The sequence below is a fragment of the Cetorhinus maximus genome, chromosome 6 (genome assembly GCF_964194155.1).
Source record: "Cetorhinus maximus chromosome 6, sCetMax3.hap1.1, whole genome shotgun sequence".
Lineage (NCBI taxonomy): Eukaryota > Metazoa > Chordata > Chondrichthyes > Lamniformes > Cetorhinidae > Cetorhinus > Cetorhinus maximus.
In genome coordinates, this window is record NC_135884.1 from 99,202,870 (window position 1) to 99,225,494 (window position 22,625).

General features: G+C 42.2%; 1 protein-coding gene across 1 annotated transcript in view; it reads left to right on the forward strand.

Moving 5' to 3' along the window:
- Window positions 1-4,922: 4,922 nt before the first annotated feature.
- The window catches only part of LOC144681983 (11-beta-hydroxysteroid dehydrogenase type 2-like), a 75,325-nt gene continuing 57,622 nt past the window's right edge, over window positions 4,923-22,625 (forward strand). Inside the window, exons 1-2 of the mRNA XM_078544175.1 lie at window positions 4,923-5,426; window positions 19,464-19,676. Coding sequence (XP_078400301.1) covers window positions 5,144-5,426; window positions 19,464-19,676 — 496 coding nt within the window. The 5' untranslated portion in view covers window positions 4,923-5,143. The remainder of the gene's footprint in view (window positions 5,427-19,463; window positions 19,677-22,625) is intronic.

The window sequence follows — 22,625 nt, forward strand, 5'->3', positions numbered from 1 at the left end:
GTCATCACGCTCGCCGGCAGTGGGAAAGGTTATGGAAGGAAGAGAGAAGCGAGGGTGGTGAAAAATTATGGGAAAAAGAGGAAACGAGAAGGGGGCGGAAGTGGAGCAGTTTGTCCACCTATTCATTCCTATCCCCACTTATTTGGTTTTGACAAATTTTAATTTAATAAGTGTCATTTAAAGTTTGTGTAATTTAGAGCTCTGGGAAGTTTTAAAGCATCATTTTAAAGCAAATAAATTAATGTGCACAGTTAATATGCAGAAGGTCATTAGCCATTGTAAAACAGTGATCTGATAGCTTGGCAGTGTGATGGCATTAAACGGAGACTGAGACGGGTCACGCGTGCGTACTGCACTCATGAATGGGTTCTGCCTATCACACAAATGAATAATGTGGTATATGAATTTCAGTGCCAGTGTGATGTTAGGTATGTCGGCCGTACATCCCAAAGACTGGCGGATCATATAAAACAGCATTTCTCAGCCACTGTTCACAATGGGCAAGGTACAGACCGTACCCAACCAGCCCGTGCTTGCAAAACTCAAAACACAGTGTCCAACATTAGATGTGATTCCACGACTGGACACCATTTGCTAAATAATCCTCAGTGTGCTAGGAATTACGCTGACAACCAATTTAAGATCGCCAGTCGGGCTCAAATTGTGGTGCATTTGTGTGCAATGGAAGCTAGATATATTAATACACAGAGCCCTGTTCTTTGCAGACAGAAAGAAATGTATACAGGTTGCACCTGTTTCAGCTAAACCAAATAAGTGACAGCCATTCACTGACTCATTCCTCAGGGCAATGCCTTGACCAATCAAGGTCAAGCTGCCTGGTTTAAAATTCAAACAATGCTGGCAGTTAACTGTCAGTCACCATCAATCAGTGCATCCCCCCTGGCAATACTTATACCAATCAGAGTCCACTTGCTAACCAAACAGCACTCCTTTCTCATACAGTTTAAATTGCTGTTTTCCCTTCATATTGGTATTCTTGCGGTGAACAGATGAAAAGCTTCGACTTGCCACTTTTTATCAGCAAAACAGAATATGACATTCAGTCACTATAAACCAGTAAACCTAATTATAAATGAACAGAATTGTGGAATGTGACCCTCAAACACCAATAAAAATTCCACGTAATATATAAAGATCATCACTTTCTGGAAATAACTGACAGCAAAAACTATTGAGTCCAAATTATCAATACAATGGTCACATGATTTATAAGTATATACTTTGTACTTAACAGTTCCGTAAATTTTACTATGCTGATTTTTTTGAGTGACTGCAGTTTCTCATTAAATGGTAAATATTTATAAGTCCTCCAATGAGCAGATTGTTTATAGGGTGCATATGCAAGCCAGGGGCATGGAAGCAATATGATAAGTGATAGCATCTGCTACTGAAGCATATTTTACATTTATCCTATTTAAAACAGAATGGAGCAGGTGTCCAAAGCAGAGAGAGATTCTGTGTAACCTTTCTATACTGCAAAGGCTATAAAAGATCCCATAGGACCTTTTATGAAGAAAAGCTGGAAGCTTTCATGATGCCTTGGTCAACACTCAATGTTTAACAAACACCACCCAAAACAAATTAACTGGTCATTAATCTTATTATTGTTTGTGGGACCTGCCAAATGCAAATTGGAGACTATGTTTGCCTACAAAATCAACAGTAATCACACTTTGAACATAATTCATTCACTGTGAAGTGCATTGAAGTGTTCTTAGATTTTAAAGAAACTATATAAATGTAAATTTTTATTGTTTTTCATTTAAAATTATATATAATATACATTTTAAAAAATAATTTAACAAATAATAAATAAAAATTGACACTGAGCCAAAGAAGGAGATATTAGTATAGGTGGCTTGGTCAAAGAAGTAGTTTTAAGGACCATAGGAACAAAGAATCAGGAGTAGGCCATTCAGCCCATCAAGCCTGCTCCGCCATTCAATATGATCATGGTAAAACCATTTCAATGCCTTTTTCCCACACTATCCCCATATGTCATTAGTATTTAGAAATCTGTCATCTCTGCTTTAAACATACTCAACTAAGCTTCCACACCTTCCGGGGTAGGGACTTCCAAAGATTCATAACCCTCTGAGTTAAAAAAAAAAATTCTCCTCATCTCAATGCTAAGTGGCTTCCCCCTTATTTTGAATTGGTGTCCCCTGGTTCTGGACTCCTCAACCAGGGAAACATCTTACCTGCAGCTATGCCATCTCTCCCATTAAGCATTTTGTAGGTTTCAATGAGATCATCTCTCAATCTTCAAAACTCTAGAGAAAACAGGTCCAGTTTCCCAAACCTCTCTTCATAGGTCAGTCCCACCATCCCGGGAACAAGTCTGGTGAACCTTTGTTGCATTCCCTCTATAGCAATAATATTCTCCCTAAGGTAAGGGGACCAAAACTACACACAGTACTCCAGGTGCAATCTAACCAAGGTTCTATACAATTGAAGCAAGACTTCACTATCCCTATAGTCAAATCCTCTTGCAATAAAGGCTAACATACAATTAGCCTTCCTAATTGCCTGCTGCACCTGCATTTTAGCTTACAGTGACTTACTGACGAGCACACACAGGTCCCTTATACATCTACACTTTCTAATCTCTTGCCATTTAAGAAATACCCTCCATATCTGTTCCTCCTACCAAAGTGGATAACCTCACATTTTTCTACATTATATTCCATCTTCCATGTTCTTGCTCACTCACCAAGTATGTCCAAAAGCCCCTGAAGCCACTTTGCATCTTCCTCACAACACACATTCCCAACCAGCTTTGTGTCATCTGCGAACTTGGAAATATTACATTTTTCCCCACAAAGAAATCATTGATATATATTGTGAAGCTGGAATTCAAGTACTGATCCTTGCGGTACCCCACTAGTCACAGCCTGCCAACGTGAGAACAGTCTGTTTATTCCTACTCTTTGTTTTCTGTCTGTTAACCAATGCCAATGTTCAGCCAATTTGATTCACTTCTCGTGATATCAAGAAACAGCTGAGCACACTGAACACAGCAAAGGCTATGGGCCCAGCCAACATCCCAGCTGTAGTGTTGAAGACTTATGCTTCAGGACTAGCAAAACCTCTGGCCAAGCTGTTCCAATATAGCTGCAACATTTGCATCTACCTAACAGTGGAAAATTGCCAGGTATACCCTGTCCAACAAAAAGCAGGACTAATCTAATCTAGTCAATTAGCACCTCATCAGCATGGGCATTGCGGGCTGGGCCAGCATTTTGCTGCCCTCGAGAAGATGGTGGTGAGCAGCCTTCTTGAACTGTTGCAGTCCATTGCAGTACACCCACAGTGCTGTTAGAGCATACATACAAACATATGAAAAAGGAAAAGTAGGCCATTCAGGCCCTTGACCCTGCTCTGCCATTCAATAAGATCGTGGCTGATCTGTTTGTGTTTCAAATTCCAAACTCCCATCTACCTCTGATAACCTTTGATTCCCTTGCCTAACAAGAATCTATCTATCATTGCCTTAAAAATATTCAATGACCCCGCCTCCAACACCTTCAGAGGCAGAGAGTTCCAAAAGTACACAGCCCTCTAAGAGAAAAAAAATCTTCTCATCTCTGTCCTAAAAGGACGACCCTTAATTTTAAAACTGTGCCCCCTAGTTCTGGACTCACCCACAAGAGGAACCATCCTTTCCATGCCTACCTTGTCAATACTGTTCAGGATTTTATATACTTCAATCAAGTCACCCCTCACTCTTCTGAACTCCAGTGGAAACAAGCCCAGTCCGGAACACCATCCAAGAAAAAGCAATGCACTTTTTTGGCACCCCATCTGCCATTTTAAACACTCACTCCCTTACCAGTAGCGCACCTTGACTGCACTGTATAAGGTCTATAAGATCGCCAAGGATCATCGACAGCAGCTTTCAAACCTGCAACTTCTACCCCCTAGCTGAACAAGAGCAGCAGGCGCATGGGACTCATGCTGCCTCCAAGATTCTCTCCAAGTCACGCACCATTGTGGCTTGGAACTATATTGTCATTCCTCCAATGATGATAGGTCAAAATCTTGGAACTCCCTCCCTAACAGCCCTGTAAAAAGTACTTACATCACAAAAACTTCAGTGGTTCAAGAAAGGGGCTCGCCACTACCCTCTCAAAGGCAATTAGGGATGGGCAATAAATGGTGGCCTTTACATGCTCACATCCCGTGAAAGTATAAAAAAATGACTTGATTGAGCAGCAGAGATATGGATGTGCTGGAATTCACACTGTGCAGAGAATGGAAGGTTGGCCGCAGCGTCTGACCTACCCCTGCTGCGATGGCGGACTATCCTGCTTCTTGCTTGCTAGGTACTCCCTGCCTCTTGCTTCCCTCCAGGCCATCGGTCAGGCTGTCAATTGGTTGGCTGGAAATGGGAAATTGATCAAAAGGCTAATTTTATTCCAGGTTATTTGACACTTTCTAGCTATCCCCTCCACCTTCCCTGGAAACATGGAGACCTCAGTTTCCACAGGTCCAAGCGCAGGTCAGGCCCTGGGGGTCTGCTGTCTCTTGCACTTCAGTCCTTTATAATTGGGCACTTTAGTTTATGGTGATAGAAGTCAAATCCATATTTTGTTATATGTGATCACAGTAATTCAGGAATGGTTCGGGCTTTGTCATCCAGATTCATAACCCCCTCCCCACAAAACAATAATGTCTATCATGATTTTTGGCCCGCAGCAATGAACGGCCGCACAAAGACATGCTGAGGATAATAAGGGAATATTTCCTTACGGCTGACCCTTGTATTAATGACAGATATGCCCCATAACCGTCAGGGGGATGAGAGTTTACTCTGATAAAAGCAAAAAACTGCGGATGTTGGAAATCCAAAACAAAAACAAAAATACTGGGAAAAACTCAGCAGGTCTGAGAGCATCTGCGGAGAGGGACAGTTAACGTTTCGAACCCGTATGACTCTTCAACAGAACTAAGGAAAAATAGAAAATAGGTGAACTATAACCTGGTTTAAGTGGGGGGGTGGGACAGGTAGAGCTGGATAGTTTACTCTGGTTGGGTGGCAGGCCGAGAGAGTTTTGTTCGCTTTGCATTTTTGGCTGATTGCGATCTGAAATACACGCGGAAGCTGCAGCTTTGGGCTGGAATGGAGAACAGCAGTGCCTCAGTGCTCGGCCTGTATGGGTTCATCACCGCAGTGCTCGGGGCAGCGGTGGCCATCCACTTTCAGAAATCAGAAGCCCGGTTGAATTTAAACCCTTTCACCAGTCTGCCCTCGCTGCTGTTATTTGCCGGAGGATCCTTGCTTTACATTTACCTACCGCTGCACGCGGGGCTTCTCCTTTTCGCCGTTTGCTGCTGTCTGGCTTATCGATCGATTTGCTCCAATGGAATACTTTCTCCGGAAGGAAAAGCTGTCCTAATCACTGGTAAACACAACTGAGTTGCTCACAGTGACATGAATGTAAAATAATTCTTAAAACTTGCAGGGGAAAAGGTGGGGGAGTAGGACCGAGAGCCGGCAGAGACGCGACAGGCCGAATGGTCTTTTGCGCTGAAACCATTCTGTGGTTTACGTACAATGTAAAGCTTGTATTTAACTCTCGGTAAATGATTAACTATAGTTTGCAGAAAGAACAAAATGGGGATTATGCTATAATTTAAAGCTTTTGGGTGTTAAACTAAATAACAACTTGCATTAATCTACTTATTAATATTAATGCTAAATATCGGGTAGACCAAAGCTATTGTCTTCCAGACCATTTACAACCTTGGTGTTGTATTTGAGACTGAGAGCAAGCTTCCGACCCCAAGACCACTTACCCCCACTCCCATAACATCACCCGCCTCCACCTTTTTATATTCTTATTAATTATTATTCTTGAGATTAAAATAGATGACCAAAAGCTTTCACAAAGGGCTAGGTTTGAAGGAGGCCATAAAACAAGAGAGACATAGCGAGAAGAGCAGAAAGTGCTGAAAAACTCAGCAGGCATGGCAGCATCTGCAGGGAGAGAAACAGAGTTAACATTTCCAATATGAGGTTGGAACTGAAATGTTAGAAATTTCTGCAGTATTTTGCTTTAATATTAGGAAAGAGCGGTTTAGGGAGGGGATTCCAAGCTTACGGTTTAGGCAGCTGAAGGTACGGCCATCATTGTCGGAGCAACTTAAGTTGAGGTGTTGAAGAGGTGAGACCTGAAAGAGCACAGTGATCATAAAGGCTTGTAGTGCTGGACAAGGTGACAGAGGTAAGGAGGGGTGAGACCGTGAAGGGATTTCACCATGAAGGTGAGAATTTTAAAATCAAGGTATTAGTGGACCAGGAGCCAATGCAAATCAGTGAACACAATGGTGATGGATGACCAGGACTCGCTCTGAGTTAGATTACATGCAGCAGAGTTTTGGATGAGCTCAATTTCACTGACGGTGGATGATGGAAAGCCGGCCAGGAGACCATCGGCATAGCCCGGAAGTAATAAAAAACAAAAACAGAATTACCTGGAAAAACTCAGCAGGTCTGGCAGCATCGGCGGAGAAGAAATCAGTTAACGTTTCGAGCCTTCATGGCAAGATGCTGCCAGACCTGCTGAGTTTTTCCAGGTAATTCTGTTTTTGTTTTGGATTTCCAGCATCCGCAGTAGCTTTTAGCTTTTTGTTTTTACCGGAAGTAATAAAGACGTGGATGAAGCCTGTTGCAAGCGCGGTGTGAAAGGGCATCCGGGGGACAAAGGAAGGTGTACCTTTGAATGATCTACTAACCTATCAACGCTACCATGAAGCCTGCCCGCTAAACACCAAAATGACAAATAATATAAATGCAGTGTCATGCATGTTATTAGGACCAACACAAAATACACTGTGGATTTTGCAATCAGTGGCAAAGCTGTGACATTCGCAGCTGACTGCACTGAGAAGTATGAACTTACATAAAAGCAAAAAAACTGCGGATGCTGGAAATCCAAAACAAAAATAAATATATAGATTTTTCTTTTCCCACCTATTTCCATTATTTTTAAATGTATTTTCATCCATTGTTTTATCTCTACCTTTTAGCCTATTTCGATCCCTTCCCCCCCACCCCATCCCCACTAGGGCTATCTGTACCTTGCTGGTCCTGCTTTCTACCCTTAATTAGCACATTCCTTAGATAATATCACCATCTTCAACACCTCTTTACCTTTTGTCTATGACATCTTTTGGTTATTTCCACCTATCACTGGCCCTCTATCCAGCTCTACCTGTCCCACCCCCCCCCCCCCCACCCGCCCGCCACCTTAAACCAGCTTATATTTCACCTCTTTTCTATTTTTCCTTAGTTCTGTTGAAGAGTCGTACAGACTCGAAACGTTAGCTGTGTTCCTCTCCGCAGATGCTGTCAGACCTGCTGAGTTTTTCCAGGTATTTTTATTTTTGTTATGAACTTAAATAGTTGGTAAATATAAGCATTTAAATACTTTTGATCACCCTTGGCAATTTTTCACTGCTCAGTGACTGCCTGTGGGGGATATCTTGGACAAACTGCATCGGTTTTAAAAAGGAGCTGCAAGTCCATTGTGGACCTTAGACCTTAAAATACTTAATACTATCAGTGAAAAGAGCAAACAGTATTTCCATGAAATAAACTCAGACCCCATGTCACATCAGTAGCACACATATCTCCCTGTCTGTCTCTCTCCTAGTCTGGAACTCTACTGAAATAATCCAGATTTATTGAGAAGATGCTTCTTCCCCTAGCCACATTGAGCACCCCACCCCCCGACCCCTGCCATATCCATTTGTAATAAAAAGATGTGTAGGATTTGTAATCCTTATTACACCACGAACACAAAGTACTAAAACAAGTAACAAATCTGTCTACATGTCACATCAGTAGCACACACATCTCCCTGTCTCTCTCTCCTTTAAGCCAGCCAATCTTCTATCTGTGCTAATGTGCTACCCCCTACACCATGAACTTTTATTTTCCGCAATAACTTTTGATGTGGCACCTTATGAAATGCCTTCTGGAAATCCAAGTACAGCATGTCTACAGGCTCCCCTTTATCCATAGCGCATGTTACTCTTCAAAGAACTCCAATAAACTGATTAAACATGATTTCTCTTCCACAAAACCATGCTGACTCTTCCCGATTACCTTGAGTTTCTCTAAGTGCCCAGCTATAACCTCCTTAATGATCGATTCTAACAGGAAGTTCCAGGATTTTGACCCAGCAACAGTAAAGGGATGGTGATATAGTTTTTAAATCAGGATAGTGTGTGGCTTGGAAGGGAACTTTCAGGTGGTCATGCTTTCATGCATCTGCTACCCTTCCCCTTCTAGGTGGTTGAGGTCACAGGTTTGGAAGGTGCTGTCTAAGAAGCCTTAGTGAGCTGCTGCAGTGCATCTTGCAGGTGTTACACACTGCCGTCACCGTGTATCCGTGGTGGAGGGAGTGGATGTTGAAGGTTGTGGTTGGGATGCCAATCAGGCGGACTGCTTTGTCCTGGGTGGCATCGAGCTTCTTGATTGTTGTTGGAGCTGCACTCATCCAGGCAAGTGGAGAGTATTCCATCACATTCTTGACTTGTGACTTGTAGATGGTGGACAGGCTTTGGGGAGTCAGGAGGTGAGTTACTCGCTGCAGGATTCCCAGCCTCTTACCTGCTCTTGTAGCCACAATATTTATATGGCTGGTCCAGTTCATTTTCTGGTCAATGGTAACCCCCTAGGACATTATTAGTGGGGGATTCAGTGATGGTAATGTCAAAGGGTAATGGTTGGATTCTCTCATTGGAGATGGTTATTGGGATAACTTGGACAAACGACGTCAGTTTTAAAATGGAGCTGTGAGTCCATTGTGTACCTTAGAACTTAAAATACTTAAAACTATCAGTGAAAAGACCAAACGGCATTTCCATGAAATAAACTCAGACCCCATGTCACATCAGTAGCACAGATATCTCCCTGCCTCTCTCCTAGTCTGGAACTCTACTGAAATAATCCAGAGTTATTGAGAAGAAGCTTCTTCCCCTGCCCCCATTGAGCACCCCCCACCTCCACCACATCCATTTGTAATAAAAGGATGTGTAGGATTTGTAATCCTTATTACACCACTAACACAAAGTAGTAAAACAAGTAACAAATCTCTAAATCTTCGATTTGGAATTTGCCTGAGACCTCATTGTCCAAATTGGATGTCTTGTTCTCAAATAAAAGTCACCATTCAGATAACATCAATAATGCAATCTCTTCAGTGCAACCTCTTCATATATTATACATAACTCTTTGTATTCTTCAAAGTTATATTGAATGAACAAAGAATTTCCATTGTTATATCTCTAGTGCAATGCAAACCAATATTCTCTTTTTCCTGACTGAAAATGTAAAATATTTCTGAGAAATCAATACCATTTCCACGTCAGCTACTACTGCTTTAACACCTGAATACCAAACCTTTGGGGTTTAAACACTCATGCATACTTAATGCTGTTCCATTTTTATCCACTCTCTGCTTAGGACTAATATGCTGAATAACAATGCTTTATTTGCTTGTGGTTTCAATGTTCTTATTTCATGCAAATAACTGTGCAATCATGATTAAAATCCAAAACAAAACAAAAACAGAATTACCTGGAAAAACTCAGCAAGTCTGGCAGCATCGGCGGAGAAGAAATCAGTCAACGTTTCGAGGAACAGGAGGAACAGCACCTCATCTTCCGACTAGGCACTTTACAGCCCTCTGGGCTGAATATTGAATTCAACAACTTTAGATCTTAAACTCCCCCTCCCCCCATCCCCACCCCGTTTCTTTTCCCCCCCCCACCCGCTTTTTTTTCAATAATTTATATAGATTCTTCTTTCCCCACCTATTTCCATTATTTTTAAATCTAAAACTAAAACCTTTAGTCTTTCCACCCCACCCCCACTAGAGCTGTACTTTGAATATCCTGTTTTCCATTCTTAATTAGCACTTTTCTCAGACAAAGACCACCACCTTCAACACCTCTTTGACCCTTTTGTCTGTGACATCTTTTGATTATTATCTGCTCACACCACACCCTCAATGTGTCTCTTCCCCCCCCGCCCCCCACCCACCTTAAACCAAGTTATATTTCTCCCTTGTTGAAACTATGCTGCAGTTCTGCCGAAGGGCCATGGAGGCTCGAAACGTTGACTGATTTCTTCTCCGCCGATGCTGCCAGACTTGCTGAGTTTTTCCAGGTAATTCTGTTTTTGTTTTGTTTTGGATTTCCAGCATCCGCAGTAGCTTTTAGCTTTTTGTTTTTATCTTTATGATTAAAATCCATCCTTAAAACCAACATAATTGAATAGGTGTAAAAAGTATGCTTATTTCAGTACCAGTGAAAGAAGGCAGTGGAAAACCAGTGCTTTTTTTTCAATGTCCTTTATCTAGCCTACAGTGAACATTTTTTTTTGGCCAGTTCTTAGTTTCAATTTTAAACTTATTGCTACCAAGATGGGTGAATGACCGTCGTACCATTCTCCACTTTTAATTCAAGCTTTAACAACATTAAATACCAAATTCAAGTTATAATATTAACCTTGTTTCAATGTTTTATAACAATGCAGTTTTTAAAAAAAATTTCAAAAAAATCCAATTTATTAGTCCAGTAGCTACATGTACTGCAATTAAAATGTCAAAGGAAATGTAAATACATGTTCATTCTTAAAACATGTCCGCATTTAAAAATGAACAAGTAGCTTCACCATTTCAAAATTGCCAAGGGCCTCTGTACTTTGTCCTGTAAATATTCATCGCGTTTTAAAGGCAATTCAAACCCCAAGTCGGATTGTGATTTTTAAAGTGCAGTGTGTCCCCTGTGATGACAATCTGCTGTTCTGGCTGATTTGGTGCAGGTGGATGTCCGTCCGTCCCCACCCCAATCTTTCAGCACTTTTTAAAGGGCCAGACACCCAACATGCAAGTGAGGTACTTTTGACTTACCTCCACGATAGCAACCTTTTTGGAAATGTTGTGAAGTGTTTTTGAGATGCTCTGGTGAGTTTGTGCATCCATACAGGGAGTACAGAGGAATTTGGTCATCTGTCCACACCAAATCTGGAAGAGGAATGGGGGCTGTAGTTGCAGTGCCTCTGGGTCTGCAACATGACAGACAAATGGAGCAGAGATTCCTAACAAGAGAAACTCTACACAGAGCAGGGAGGAAGAGGAAGAGGAGGAGAAGCGCTCTCTCCAGAGGGCCCTACCCACAGTGGATTTTCAGGGAGCATTTCTACCTCCACCTTACCAAGGAGCAAAGACTGTGGCCCCTCCCCTTCAACAAGAAGGTGATTGCAGAACTATGCCACCTCCTTCATCAAGGGCTTTAGCCCCACACCAGGTCAAGGACAGTATTGATTTAAACTTCTATGCAACTGAAACATTCTGGGCAAGAGCAGGCAACACAGTGACCATCTCCCAATACACTGCCCATCACTGTATTCGGGATGTAGTGGTGGCACTGTATGTGAGGAGAGGGGACTTTATTATCTTGTCTCTTCACAGAGAGAAAGAAACAAGATGAGCAGGCACATTGATTTTCTAGGATAGTGGAATTCCTAGTGCGCAGGAAGCCATCAAATGTACACACATGGCTCTGTAGACGCCCCATGTCAAAAGGGAGAAGTTTAGGAGCTGCAAGGGCTACCACTCCATTAATGTTCAGTTGGTGTGCAATTATGCACAAACCATTATGCTGGTGAATGGCCATTATCCTGGTAGCAGCCAGGATACCTTCATCCTGAGGGAGTCTGCCAATCCTGCCATCTTCAGGCCAACAAGAAGAACAGAGGGTGGCTTCTTGAAGACTACGGATACTCCCATCTAGACATGGTTGACCCGCTGCACCCTTGCCAACACAAGGTCAGTGGGCATACAATGAAAGCCAAAAACATTGTGGAACTGACCATCAGCATGCTTAAGCAATGGTTCTGATACCTGACCACTCAATGGGAGCCCCACAGTACTCTACAGAATGTGCATCAAAGCTTGCAGTGGTCTGCTATGTCATCTACAACATTGCTATTATGGGGGTGCAGCCATTGTCATCAGGCATGCAGAGACTATCTTGGGAGGAGGGAAAGGAGGATGTCGGGTGGAGGCACTCAGACCACTTTGCTCTGAGCATGCTGTCAGTGAGTGCCTGCTCAGACTCTGCTTCCCTTGGTAGATCATCTCTTCACCAACGTGCCTCCACTATCCCCTATGCAGTCTACCTCAGTTACTACAGCATGGCTGGTGGAAGGCTGCTGACTTTCAGTGGGGAAGACTGCCTATGGCCGTGCAGGACACCCTTGCGATGCCTTGGGCCTGGCTTCAGATTGAACCACCTCAGCATGACTGGCAGCAGTCTAGGTTGGCAGGCTGATGGGCCTCAGCAGAGACACTGGTGGAGTGGTGGTGATGGGAGCAGTGGTGATGCTCCATGCCACTCATGCACTGCATACAACTCCATGCACTGCCACTCATAAAGGGCTTGGCTGAGAGCCCAGAAATCCATTAGACTGTTGAAACACCTGAACCCCAGGAAAAACATTGATTGATTGACAGCTCTGGCTCTCTGACATATGTTGTCGGTTGCACAGTTTATTTACACAAGTTAACTAAGTTTCAAGTACTTTCAGTTTCTGCTGTTGATGCTTTAAATGTTCTGGATGATTGACACTGGGGCTGTAGTAAAAAATCAGCTTTTTAAGAAAGTGGAAAGTTACCAATGAAGTACTGGGTGCTTTAAAAGCTTTTTTTAACATCCTATTTTCACTATAGGGTCATTAGTTCTATACATTGTATAGTGGGTGAATAGTCTTGGAAGTGTCATAGCTTGGCCTGGGGGGGGGCATAAAGGTCCTTAGAGGTGGGTTGGTTGGGGGGCATACCTTAGCATAAGGGCATGCGGGGCCATTGGGAGTGGGTAGAGGATGAGGGACTAGGAGGGGTGAGGACTGAAGGGCCTTTCTGTTTTTTATTGTAACTGGGACAAAATCTCACAGCACCAAGGTGGGCCTTTTAAACAGCTTACCCTGCAGCCCCTGTGGCTGCCTCCGAACTTTATTCTGCTTGGGCTGCCCCAACGACAGCTCGCACCCCAGAATGAAAATGCTGTCCTTACTAGAACTTTCTCCCGAGGTGGAAGGGGGCTGAGCCGGGGATTTACCCGAATCCTGCTACTCATCTCAAGGATGAAAATCCAGCCTGTATTGTCATTTCTGTATTGTAGCGGTAGTCAAAATCCTAGAATTCCCTACCTAACAATACTGTGGGAACACCTTGACCACACAAACTGCAGCAGCTCAAGAAGGCCCACTACCATGACTTCTTCAAGGGCAAATGAAACTGGGTGGTGAATCCCAGCTTTACCAGCAATGCCTACATACTGAGAATTAATAAGAACTTTTTTTATTGAATTGGATTTAATAGAAAACACACATTTTTAGATTGAAGTGCATATTAATTTGTTGGCTGTGACATGTGGTTTATTTTCTACAGAAACAGTGTGTGGATGGGGAAACGATGTGCATCAAGGAGATGCTCCATTGTGCCCCTGCCCAGTTTTGCATATTTACAATTCTCTGCTGGAAGTGATGTTGAGCCAAAAAATGTACAAAAGGAGCAATGGAGTTAAGTCATACATTCCATTGCAGTGCTCTTATTGGTCACTGATGCCTAGCCATTCCTGAAACCTAGGGTGTTGTTTCAGCCTTTACATTGTTCTGGCAAAATTCTTGCTCATTCATTTGCATTTTGGATATTTACCAGACAGGTTTGGAGGATTGTAACTGAAAGCATTGCTTGGGATCAATTTTGGGGCTTCTAATTCTAGGCTCCAAGGTTACTCCCCTCTCAGAATCCCATTGCTCCAGGTGGAATGGACGGTGTGGAGGATGAGCAGCATCTTGTGTGGCTGCTCCAAAGGCACAGTCGCACCACCTTGAATTGTCCTCAAAGCAGAACCTATAGAACACTGCTTAAGCCATCTCTGACCAAATCTGCCCTAATATCTCCTTAAGAGGACTAGTGTCACATTTTGATCATTGTTTGATTACCATTGTTTGATCATAAGGTTGTCTTGCTTCACAATGGTAAAAAGGTATGGCAAGCAGTCCCAGTTCAGTACATCTTGCATTTCAGTAGAAAAAGTAACAGTCATTTAGGTTCTGCACTTAGTACATTAACACAAATACTTAATGTTAAGTTAAAGTCAATCTTACAACCTTTTTACTGCATACCTTCAATATGATTTCATTATCTGGGTGTGATTTTGACTAATATATTCTATTTCTGGCAGACTCTAGTTCAATTTCTGACTCACACCTGGGGTATTTTCCTCACCCCACTGGCCTCCAGCTGTTTGTTGACAGGACTATTGGAATCTATGAACATGAGTGATGTTGGTCCAGTTCAGGTCAACTTCACGATGTATTTCGGGCATAATTGTCTTAGCATATCCAACATTAGTGGCATATGTTCCCATTTTATCCCAGCATGTAGAATTTGGGGAATGTGTTGTGCAAGCAGTTTAATAATGGAGACCTCTGTAATCTCTCGATTATTTTGCTGCCACCCTACAATGGTGACAGTAGCACTTTTCCCTTTCTTGTGACTTGTCTGACAAGGACATTCACCCACAATAAGACCGTAAGATGTAGGAGCAGAAGTAGACCATTTGGCCCATCGAGTCTGCTCTGCCATTCAGTGAGATCATGACTGATCTGACAATCCTCAACTCCACTTTCCTGCTTTTTCCCCATAACCCTTGATTCCCTTACTGATTAAAAATCTGCCCATCTCAGCCTTGAATAAACCTAACGATCCAGCCTCTACAGCCCTCTGCAGTAAAGAATTCCACAGAATCACTACCCTCTGAGAAGAAATTCCTCCTCATTTTTGTTTTAAATGGGTGACCCCTTACTCTGAGATTATGCCCTCTGGTCCTAGACTCTCCCACAAGAGAAACAACCTCTTAGCATCTACCCTGTCAAGCCCCCTAAGAATCTTATGTTTCAATAAGGTTGCCTCTCATTCTTCTAAACTCCAGTGAGTACAGGCCCAACCTACTCAACCTCTCCTCATAGAAAATCCCTCCATACCCAGGATCAACCTAGTGAACCTTCTCTGGACTGTCTCCAATGCCAGTACATCTTTCCTTAGATAAGAGGACCAAAATTGTTCACAGTATTCTAGGCGTGATCTAACAAGTGATTTTAGCATGACTTCCCTATTTATATATACCATTCCCTTTGAAATAAAGGCCAACATTCCATTTGCCTTCCCTATTACCTGCTGAACTTATATGCTAGCTTTTTGTGATTCATGCACGAGGACCCCCAAATCCCTCTGTGCTGCAGCTTTCTGCAGTCTTTCTCCATTTAAATAATATTCAGCTCCTCTATTCTTCCTGCCAAAGTGCATAACCTCACATTTTCCCACATTATATTTCATCTGCCAAGTTTTTGCCCATTCACTTAACCTGTCTATATCCCTCTGCAGACTCTTTGTGTCATCCTCACCACTTGCCTTCCCACCTATTTTTGTGTCATCTGCAAACACAGCGATAGTACATTCACTTCCCTCATCCAAGCCATTAATATATGTTGTAAATAATTGTGGCCCCAGCATTGATCCCTGTGGCACTCCACTAGTCTCAGGTTGCCATCCTGAAAATGCCACTCTTATCCCAGCTCTGTCTTCTATCAGTTAGTCAATCCTCTATCCATGTTAATATACTACCCCCAACACCACGTGCTTTTACCTTATTAAGTAGCCTTATGTGCGGTACCTTATCGAATGCCTTTTAGAAATCCAAATATATTACATCTACTTGGTCCCCTTTATCTATGCTGCTTATTACCTCCTCAAATAACTCTAATAAATTTGTTGGGTATGATTTCCCCTTCATGAAGCCATGCTGACTCTGCTTGATTATATTATGCATTTTAATTGTTCTGCTATTACACCCTTTATAATAGACTCAAACATTTTCCCAATGACAGATGTTAAGCTATAATTACCTGTGTTTTTTCTCCCTCCCTTTTTCAATAAGGGTGGTACATTGGCAGTTTTCCAATCCTCTGGGATTTTTCTAGAATCTAAGGTTTCTTGGAAGATAACTACCAGTGCTACTTCCTTTAATATCCTAGGATGCAACCCATCAGGTCCAGGGGACTTATCAGCCTTAGGCCCCATCAGTTTCCCTAGTACTTTTTCTCCAGTGATAGTTATTGTATTTATTTGCTCCCCTGCTTTTGTGCCACAAGCTGGCGACAGTAAATGTAATTTGGGAAAGGAGACATATGGGGCAGAATTTTACGAGTTGGCGAGTGGGGGCAGGGCCCGCTTGCCAACACGTAAAATGATGCGCGGTGACGTCAGGGGGAACTCCCGACAACAACGCGCCCGATTTAAATTTTCAGGAAAGCGGGAGCACAGCAAACTCAGCTGCGCATCCGCTGACCTGTCAATGGCCAATTGAGGCCATTGATGGGGTCAATTAAGTAATTAAAGGACCGGCCCGTCCAACCTTAAGGTTGGCGGGCAGGCCAGGAGCCCGGGCGGGAACTAGAAAAAACATGAAACCTCATCCACGGGTGGGATGAGGTTTCATGTAAGCTTTAAAAAATTTTAATAAAGATTTTGTAAAAATTATGGACATTTCCCAACTCATGTGACATTGTCACATGAGGGGACATGTAAGGGAAATTTTATTTTTCTATTTTTATCTTTTTTAATGTACAGCCAATCTCCCTGAGGCTGCACTTAGCCTCAGGGAGATGAGTGCGCAAAAGAGCGCACTCTTGATTTTGGGATTCCAGAGCCCTTGGTTACCTCTATATATGCCTGATTAGTGGCACTCTTTGGCAGTTGCCTTTCACCTGTATATCTCTCTGTCAAATAGAAGTCATCTGCTCTGTCATGGTGTGTTCCTTCTTGCAATGTTTTCCCTTTCAGTAGTCAATACACTTATTTTGCAAGCTCCACAAATCGGAGGGATAAAAACTCTTTGATAACTGACAAGTCCGAGAAAGACCCCAGTGTTGCCTTGGATACCGGAAAGGACATTAGTGAGGTGCACCTTATGCAGATCAGATATTAGATACTCATCAGAGACAGATAAGGCAAGGAAGGTCACATGCAGCTGCATCAGTTGTGTAGTGTCTTTCTTTTGGTTTACTTTGAGACCCCCATCCTGTAACATTCGCAACAGCTCTGTTAGCAGCATCTTAGGCCCTTCGTCCCATTTAGCAGTGAGTAGTAAATCATTAACACACTGTTGAGCACATTCCAACCAGGAGAAACCCTTCATTTCTCAGTGGGTGCATTATGGACTCCCTGGTATACTGCCATCAGTGAAGATAAAGGCAAACTTCTACTGGCCCTCATTCCAAAGGGAACACTCCAAAATTTATTGGAGATGTCCGCAGTGGAGAAACCTCTATAACTCTGGTGGAATATGAGATAAAATGATGTTTCCCTGACCACAGGCTGAGAAATTGATAATTGTGCTGTCAGGCTTTTTAACCGACCATATGGATGAATTGATAAAAGCAAAGAACTGCAGATGCTTTTTGATATGGATGAATTGGATGTACATATGCCTTTCTGTATAACAATCTGTTGCAGTAAGATGATCAGTAGTTCCCTCAATGTGCAAATGACTTAATTTCCAATAAAAGCAACTTATATAGCACCCTTAACATAAAACATTTCACGACACTAAAAGGCATTAAAAAACAAAATATGACACTGAGCTGCATAAGGAGATGTTAGGAAAGGTGACCAAAAGTTTGCTCAGAAGTAGGTTTTAAGGAGTGTCTTAAAGGAAGAAAGTGAGAAGGAGAGGTGTAGGGAGGGAATTCCAGAGCCGAGGACCCAGACAATTAAAGATACAGCCACCAATGGTGAAGTGATTAAAATTGGAATTGTGCAAGAGGCCAGAATTAGAGGAGCGGAGATACTTTGGAGGATTATACGACCAGAGGAGATTAGAGATAGAGAGGGTGAGGTCATTGGAGAGATTTGAAAATGAGAACGGGAATTTTAAAATCAATGCATTAACCGGGAGCCAATGTACATCACTGAGCATAGGACTGATAACAGATATTTTCTCTATCTCACAAATATTCCACCAGCTGATGAGGCTCTTCACAGAACTCCAGCTGTTTAACATTAATCATGTAGTTAATCATACAGCTGTCTCGCATTCTTCCCCTTCCTATCACTGTTTTAGGCCATTGTTTGATCACAAGGCTGTCTTGTTTCACAATATGGTGACAATGCCCAGCAAGCATACACAAGTTAGTACGTTTTGCAGCTCAGCAGCATAAACAGCACAGTCAGTTTGATTATGCACTCGATACATTAACATGTCAGCTTTACCTTACGATACAACAGCATATTATTCTATAGCCTCATTAAGGCCCCTTTACACTTTGAGTATGCCAATTCAGAGAATATCTTCTTCCTCTTGCCTGTCTCTGCTAATGCTAACACTTTTAAGACAGAGATTCTAATTGCTAACACCTATTCAAAGAAAGAACTTGCATATGACATCATTCATGATCTCAGGATGCCCCAAATGCTTCATAGCCAATTAAGTATTTTTGATGTATCGTCACTGTTGTAATGTAGGGCAACATGGCAGCTGATTTGAACACAGCAAGCTCCCACAAATAGAAGTGTGATAATAATTGGATCGTCTTTTTTTGTTTTTGGGTAAAAGATGCTGGGAGATATATATTCAACTCATATTCAAAATAATACCTTGGTGTTTTTTCGCATCCACCTGAGAAAGCAGATCGGATCCGTTTTACATCTCATCTAAAAGACGATATCACCAACAGTGCAACACTCCCTCAGAACTGCACCAAAGTGTCAGCCTAGATTCTGTGTTCAGTTTTTCTGGAATACAACTTGAATCTATAACCTTCTGACTCAAAGGCAACAATGTTTAAAAAAAACAGCCATGGCTTATGCTACAATCTATAAACCCATCACTACTCATAAAATAATTTAAAATAAAAACAGAAAATGGTGGGAATACTCAGGCATCATCTTGATCCCATGTTTATTTATTGAGGACTTTCATGCTTTCTTTTGCCCCCTAATTCTGTGGTGAAGATTAGGAATTCATTCCGTGTGGAGGATTGAGGTCTCCTCAGCAGTTGACTCATTATGACCATCTGTGTTCTGCTTCGTACATATTGGGAATGGAAAGGAGTTTTGGATCAATTATTTAGTTGTGTGAGGTGTTTTATGTGTGAGCAGACAAGTTTCTAACACAGGGAAATGCATTCTTTTGTGTAGCGCTAGACAGTAGAGAATTGTTAGACCAGGAAAGAACATGGTGCTAAAACTTCTTTTTCACTTGAAAAAAATAACAGGTATTGGATTGTCAGACAAACACTTACTGACATGCCTTTCTTTAGTTGCAGCCCTTTTTAAAAACCTGTTTTTCTCTTTATTTAGGTTGTGACTCGGGCTTCGGTCACACTTTGGCCAAGCGTCTATATTCTATTGGTTTCCATGTGTTTGCAATGGTGCTTCAAGAAGGAGGAGATGGTGCGCAAGAGCTCAAGTCGGTCCGTTCTAATCGGCTAACAGTTATTGAAATGGATGTTACAAATCGTGAAATGATCCACAAAGTCCAAAAAGAAGTTGCAAAGCAGCTGGGTAACCAGGGTAAGTATGTATAGGATGCTCCAGTCAGCTTTACTGTACCATTAAGTTCACAGTGATAAAGCTGTTTCCAAAACTCATAATGTCGTACTGATTGTGTAAACCTGAATCTACAGCTCTGCAGATCAAATGGTGATTATTGCCAGTGAGAGCCTTTAAGAAATTTACTAATTTCATAGCAAATAATTTAAAAATGCATGAAGAGATCAATTGCCAAGTACCAAAATTGTAAAATAGATAACATTCCAGATGCCGTCTCAAAAATGATCATCATTTAGATATCCCTGTAACTGTCAAATATTGTAGCTTTAGTTGTTGATGATATCATTAATTTTTTGAACATCATTTCACTGCTGAGGACTCGAAACGTCATCTCTTTTCTTCTCCGCCGATGCTGCCAGACCTGCTGAGTTTTTCCAGGTAATTCTGTTTTTGTTTTGAATTTCCAGCATCCGCAGTAGTTTTTTGTTTTTATAATGTTCCCTAAATGCCTGCTAGAAAATCTGTAGATTTATAAGATTGCTGAAATATATAATTGAAGCCAAATAGCATGGCAGTGAACATTCCTGTGGGAATGCAAAGACACGTGCTACATTTACTTTGATGAAATTACTGCTGCTGAGAAGAGTGAACTTCCAAAGATCACAGTTAGTTTGTGGTTCATGTAGTTTATTCATAAAATTTGTATTGGGCAATCTTGATAGGACTGGGTTTCATTGTCAAGTTACCAACATCATTACAGGACTCAGGAGGGTAGTTGCACAGTGCACAAATGAGTAATATTTTACTGACAGGCAACCTCCAGGACCAGCTGTTTGGCAGTGTCATTTTCCAGTTGCTGTAAACTTTGAAAGTAGGTGCAGCAAAAAGGGACACCCAGCAAGTAGGTCACTAATCTCCCTGCTGAATGAGATTTAGGTTTCAACTTTTGGTTTGTACAGAAATTTTCTTGAAAGTGAACTACATTTTCTCAGCAGCTATAAAAAAAGAAAGCACTATGGGATCCTTCAGCTTAAACTGTGATGCCATTTCAACAGCATCTTTAATTGTGACAAGCTACACCTGGCCAGAGGGTTCAACAACAAATGGTTCTTTGTAGTTTTACATACAATAAGGGGCAGGGTCCCCATTCTACAAATGAATAAAATTGTCAGCATTACTTCCGTGCACTTCTGCGCAAAGACCCCCAAGAAAAAATATAGAAACCAAAGTTTCTAAGTTTCCCTCTCCCTGACAATAGTCAGGTTAAATCAGTCAGTTCACAACCTTGGTATCAAATTTGACCCCAAAATGAGGTTCCAACCAAAATGTCATCAATAAGACAGCCTAATTCCACCTCTATAACTTCACCCCCATCTCTGCTCACCTGCTGAAACCCTCACTTATGCTTTTATTACCTCTCGACTTGATTATTCTAATGGACTTCTGGCCAGTCTTCCACAATCTACCCTCCATAAACTTGAGGTCATCCAGAACCTTACTGCCTGTGTCTTAAGTCCCGTTGACCTATCACCCCTGTGCTCACTGACCTACATTGGCTCCTAGTCAAGCAACATCTTGATTTTAAAATTCTCATCCTTGTTTTCAAATTCCTCCATGGCCTCACCTCTCCCTATCTCTGTAATTTCATTCAGCCCCACAACCCTCATCTAATTCTCTTGGTGCCTCTTGAACATCCATGCTTTTAATCACTTCATCATTGGTGGCTGCACCATCAGTTGCACTAAGCTCTGGAATTCCCTCCTTACACTTTTCTACCTCTCAACTTCATTTTCCTCCTTTCAGATTCTCTTTAAAACCTATCTTTCTGACCAAGCTTTTGGTCGTTTGACCTAATGGCCCAGATTTTCATCTTGGGCTGGGGAAACATGAGTTGAGTCTGTTCCTGACTTCTGAAACCCGAGCCCACCTCCAAATCCCATTCCTGCCATATTTTTGTCTCTGAGAGATGCAAACAGGGAGGGGTTGGTTTTTGCGAGCCATGATGCAGTGTGGGAGGTGTATGGATGTGGAGGCGGACTGGTTAGAAGGCCCGCCTTCTCAGGGACAGCAGCCCAGCTCCCAACATCATTATTATGTCCCCTAAATTTCACCCTCAAACTCCCCAAAATGCCCCTATGCACCTCCCCCCCCATTGTATCCTCCATAGCTACCCACTGAGTATCCATTATGGGCAGACCTCAGCATGTCTTAAAATAGGCATTAAAAAGAAACTTCTAACAATCTAATAGAGGTACTTCATACTGAAATCTCATTCATAAAAGCCATTCAAAAAGAAATAAATCCCCTCAAGGGTTCAATTTATTGTAAAAAAATAAACACATCACTTACCACATCAAAGATGGATAAACCTTTGATAATCTCTTAAAACTTTCAATCAAAATGTGAACACAGCCCCTGCTGAGATAAGTGGCCCTAGAACTTTTGAAACTCAGCCGTGCATTCATAATGGCCTCAGCTATGATAACACACCCTTGGAAATGTAAACAATAGAGTTTATTAAAACTGAAAAGCATGTGGCCTTTTTTTCTAAGCTACATCAGATGTCCTGTTAATCAAAGCATCCAGAAGCAGGTGGCTGCTTTTTTTACTCTACTCTAAATAAAAGCTGCTGAAGGATTGGTTTTCAATTTGAAAGGGCTCTGGGCATTTAGAGCATTGCAAATCATTACACTAGAGATCCAAAATAGTGTTTTATTCAGTTTAAATGCATAAGATCCCTTTTGTGCTCCAGTGTACTCCAGTGTATCTCAAAACTTACACAAGCTGGTCAACCCGCGCCGTTTTAAGCATCGGCAAGCGGGCCCCGCCCCCTGCTCGCCGACGGCAAAATTCAGCCTGCGGAATGCCGCCGGGGGGGGGGGTGAAGGGAAGATGTGTTTGGTGGCGGTATCATGCTGGAGTTGGCAGAAATGGCAGGGGATGATTCTTTGAATGCGGAGGCTGGTGGGA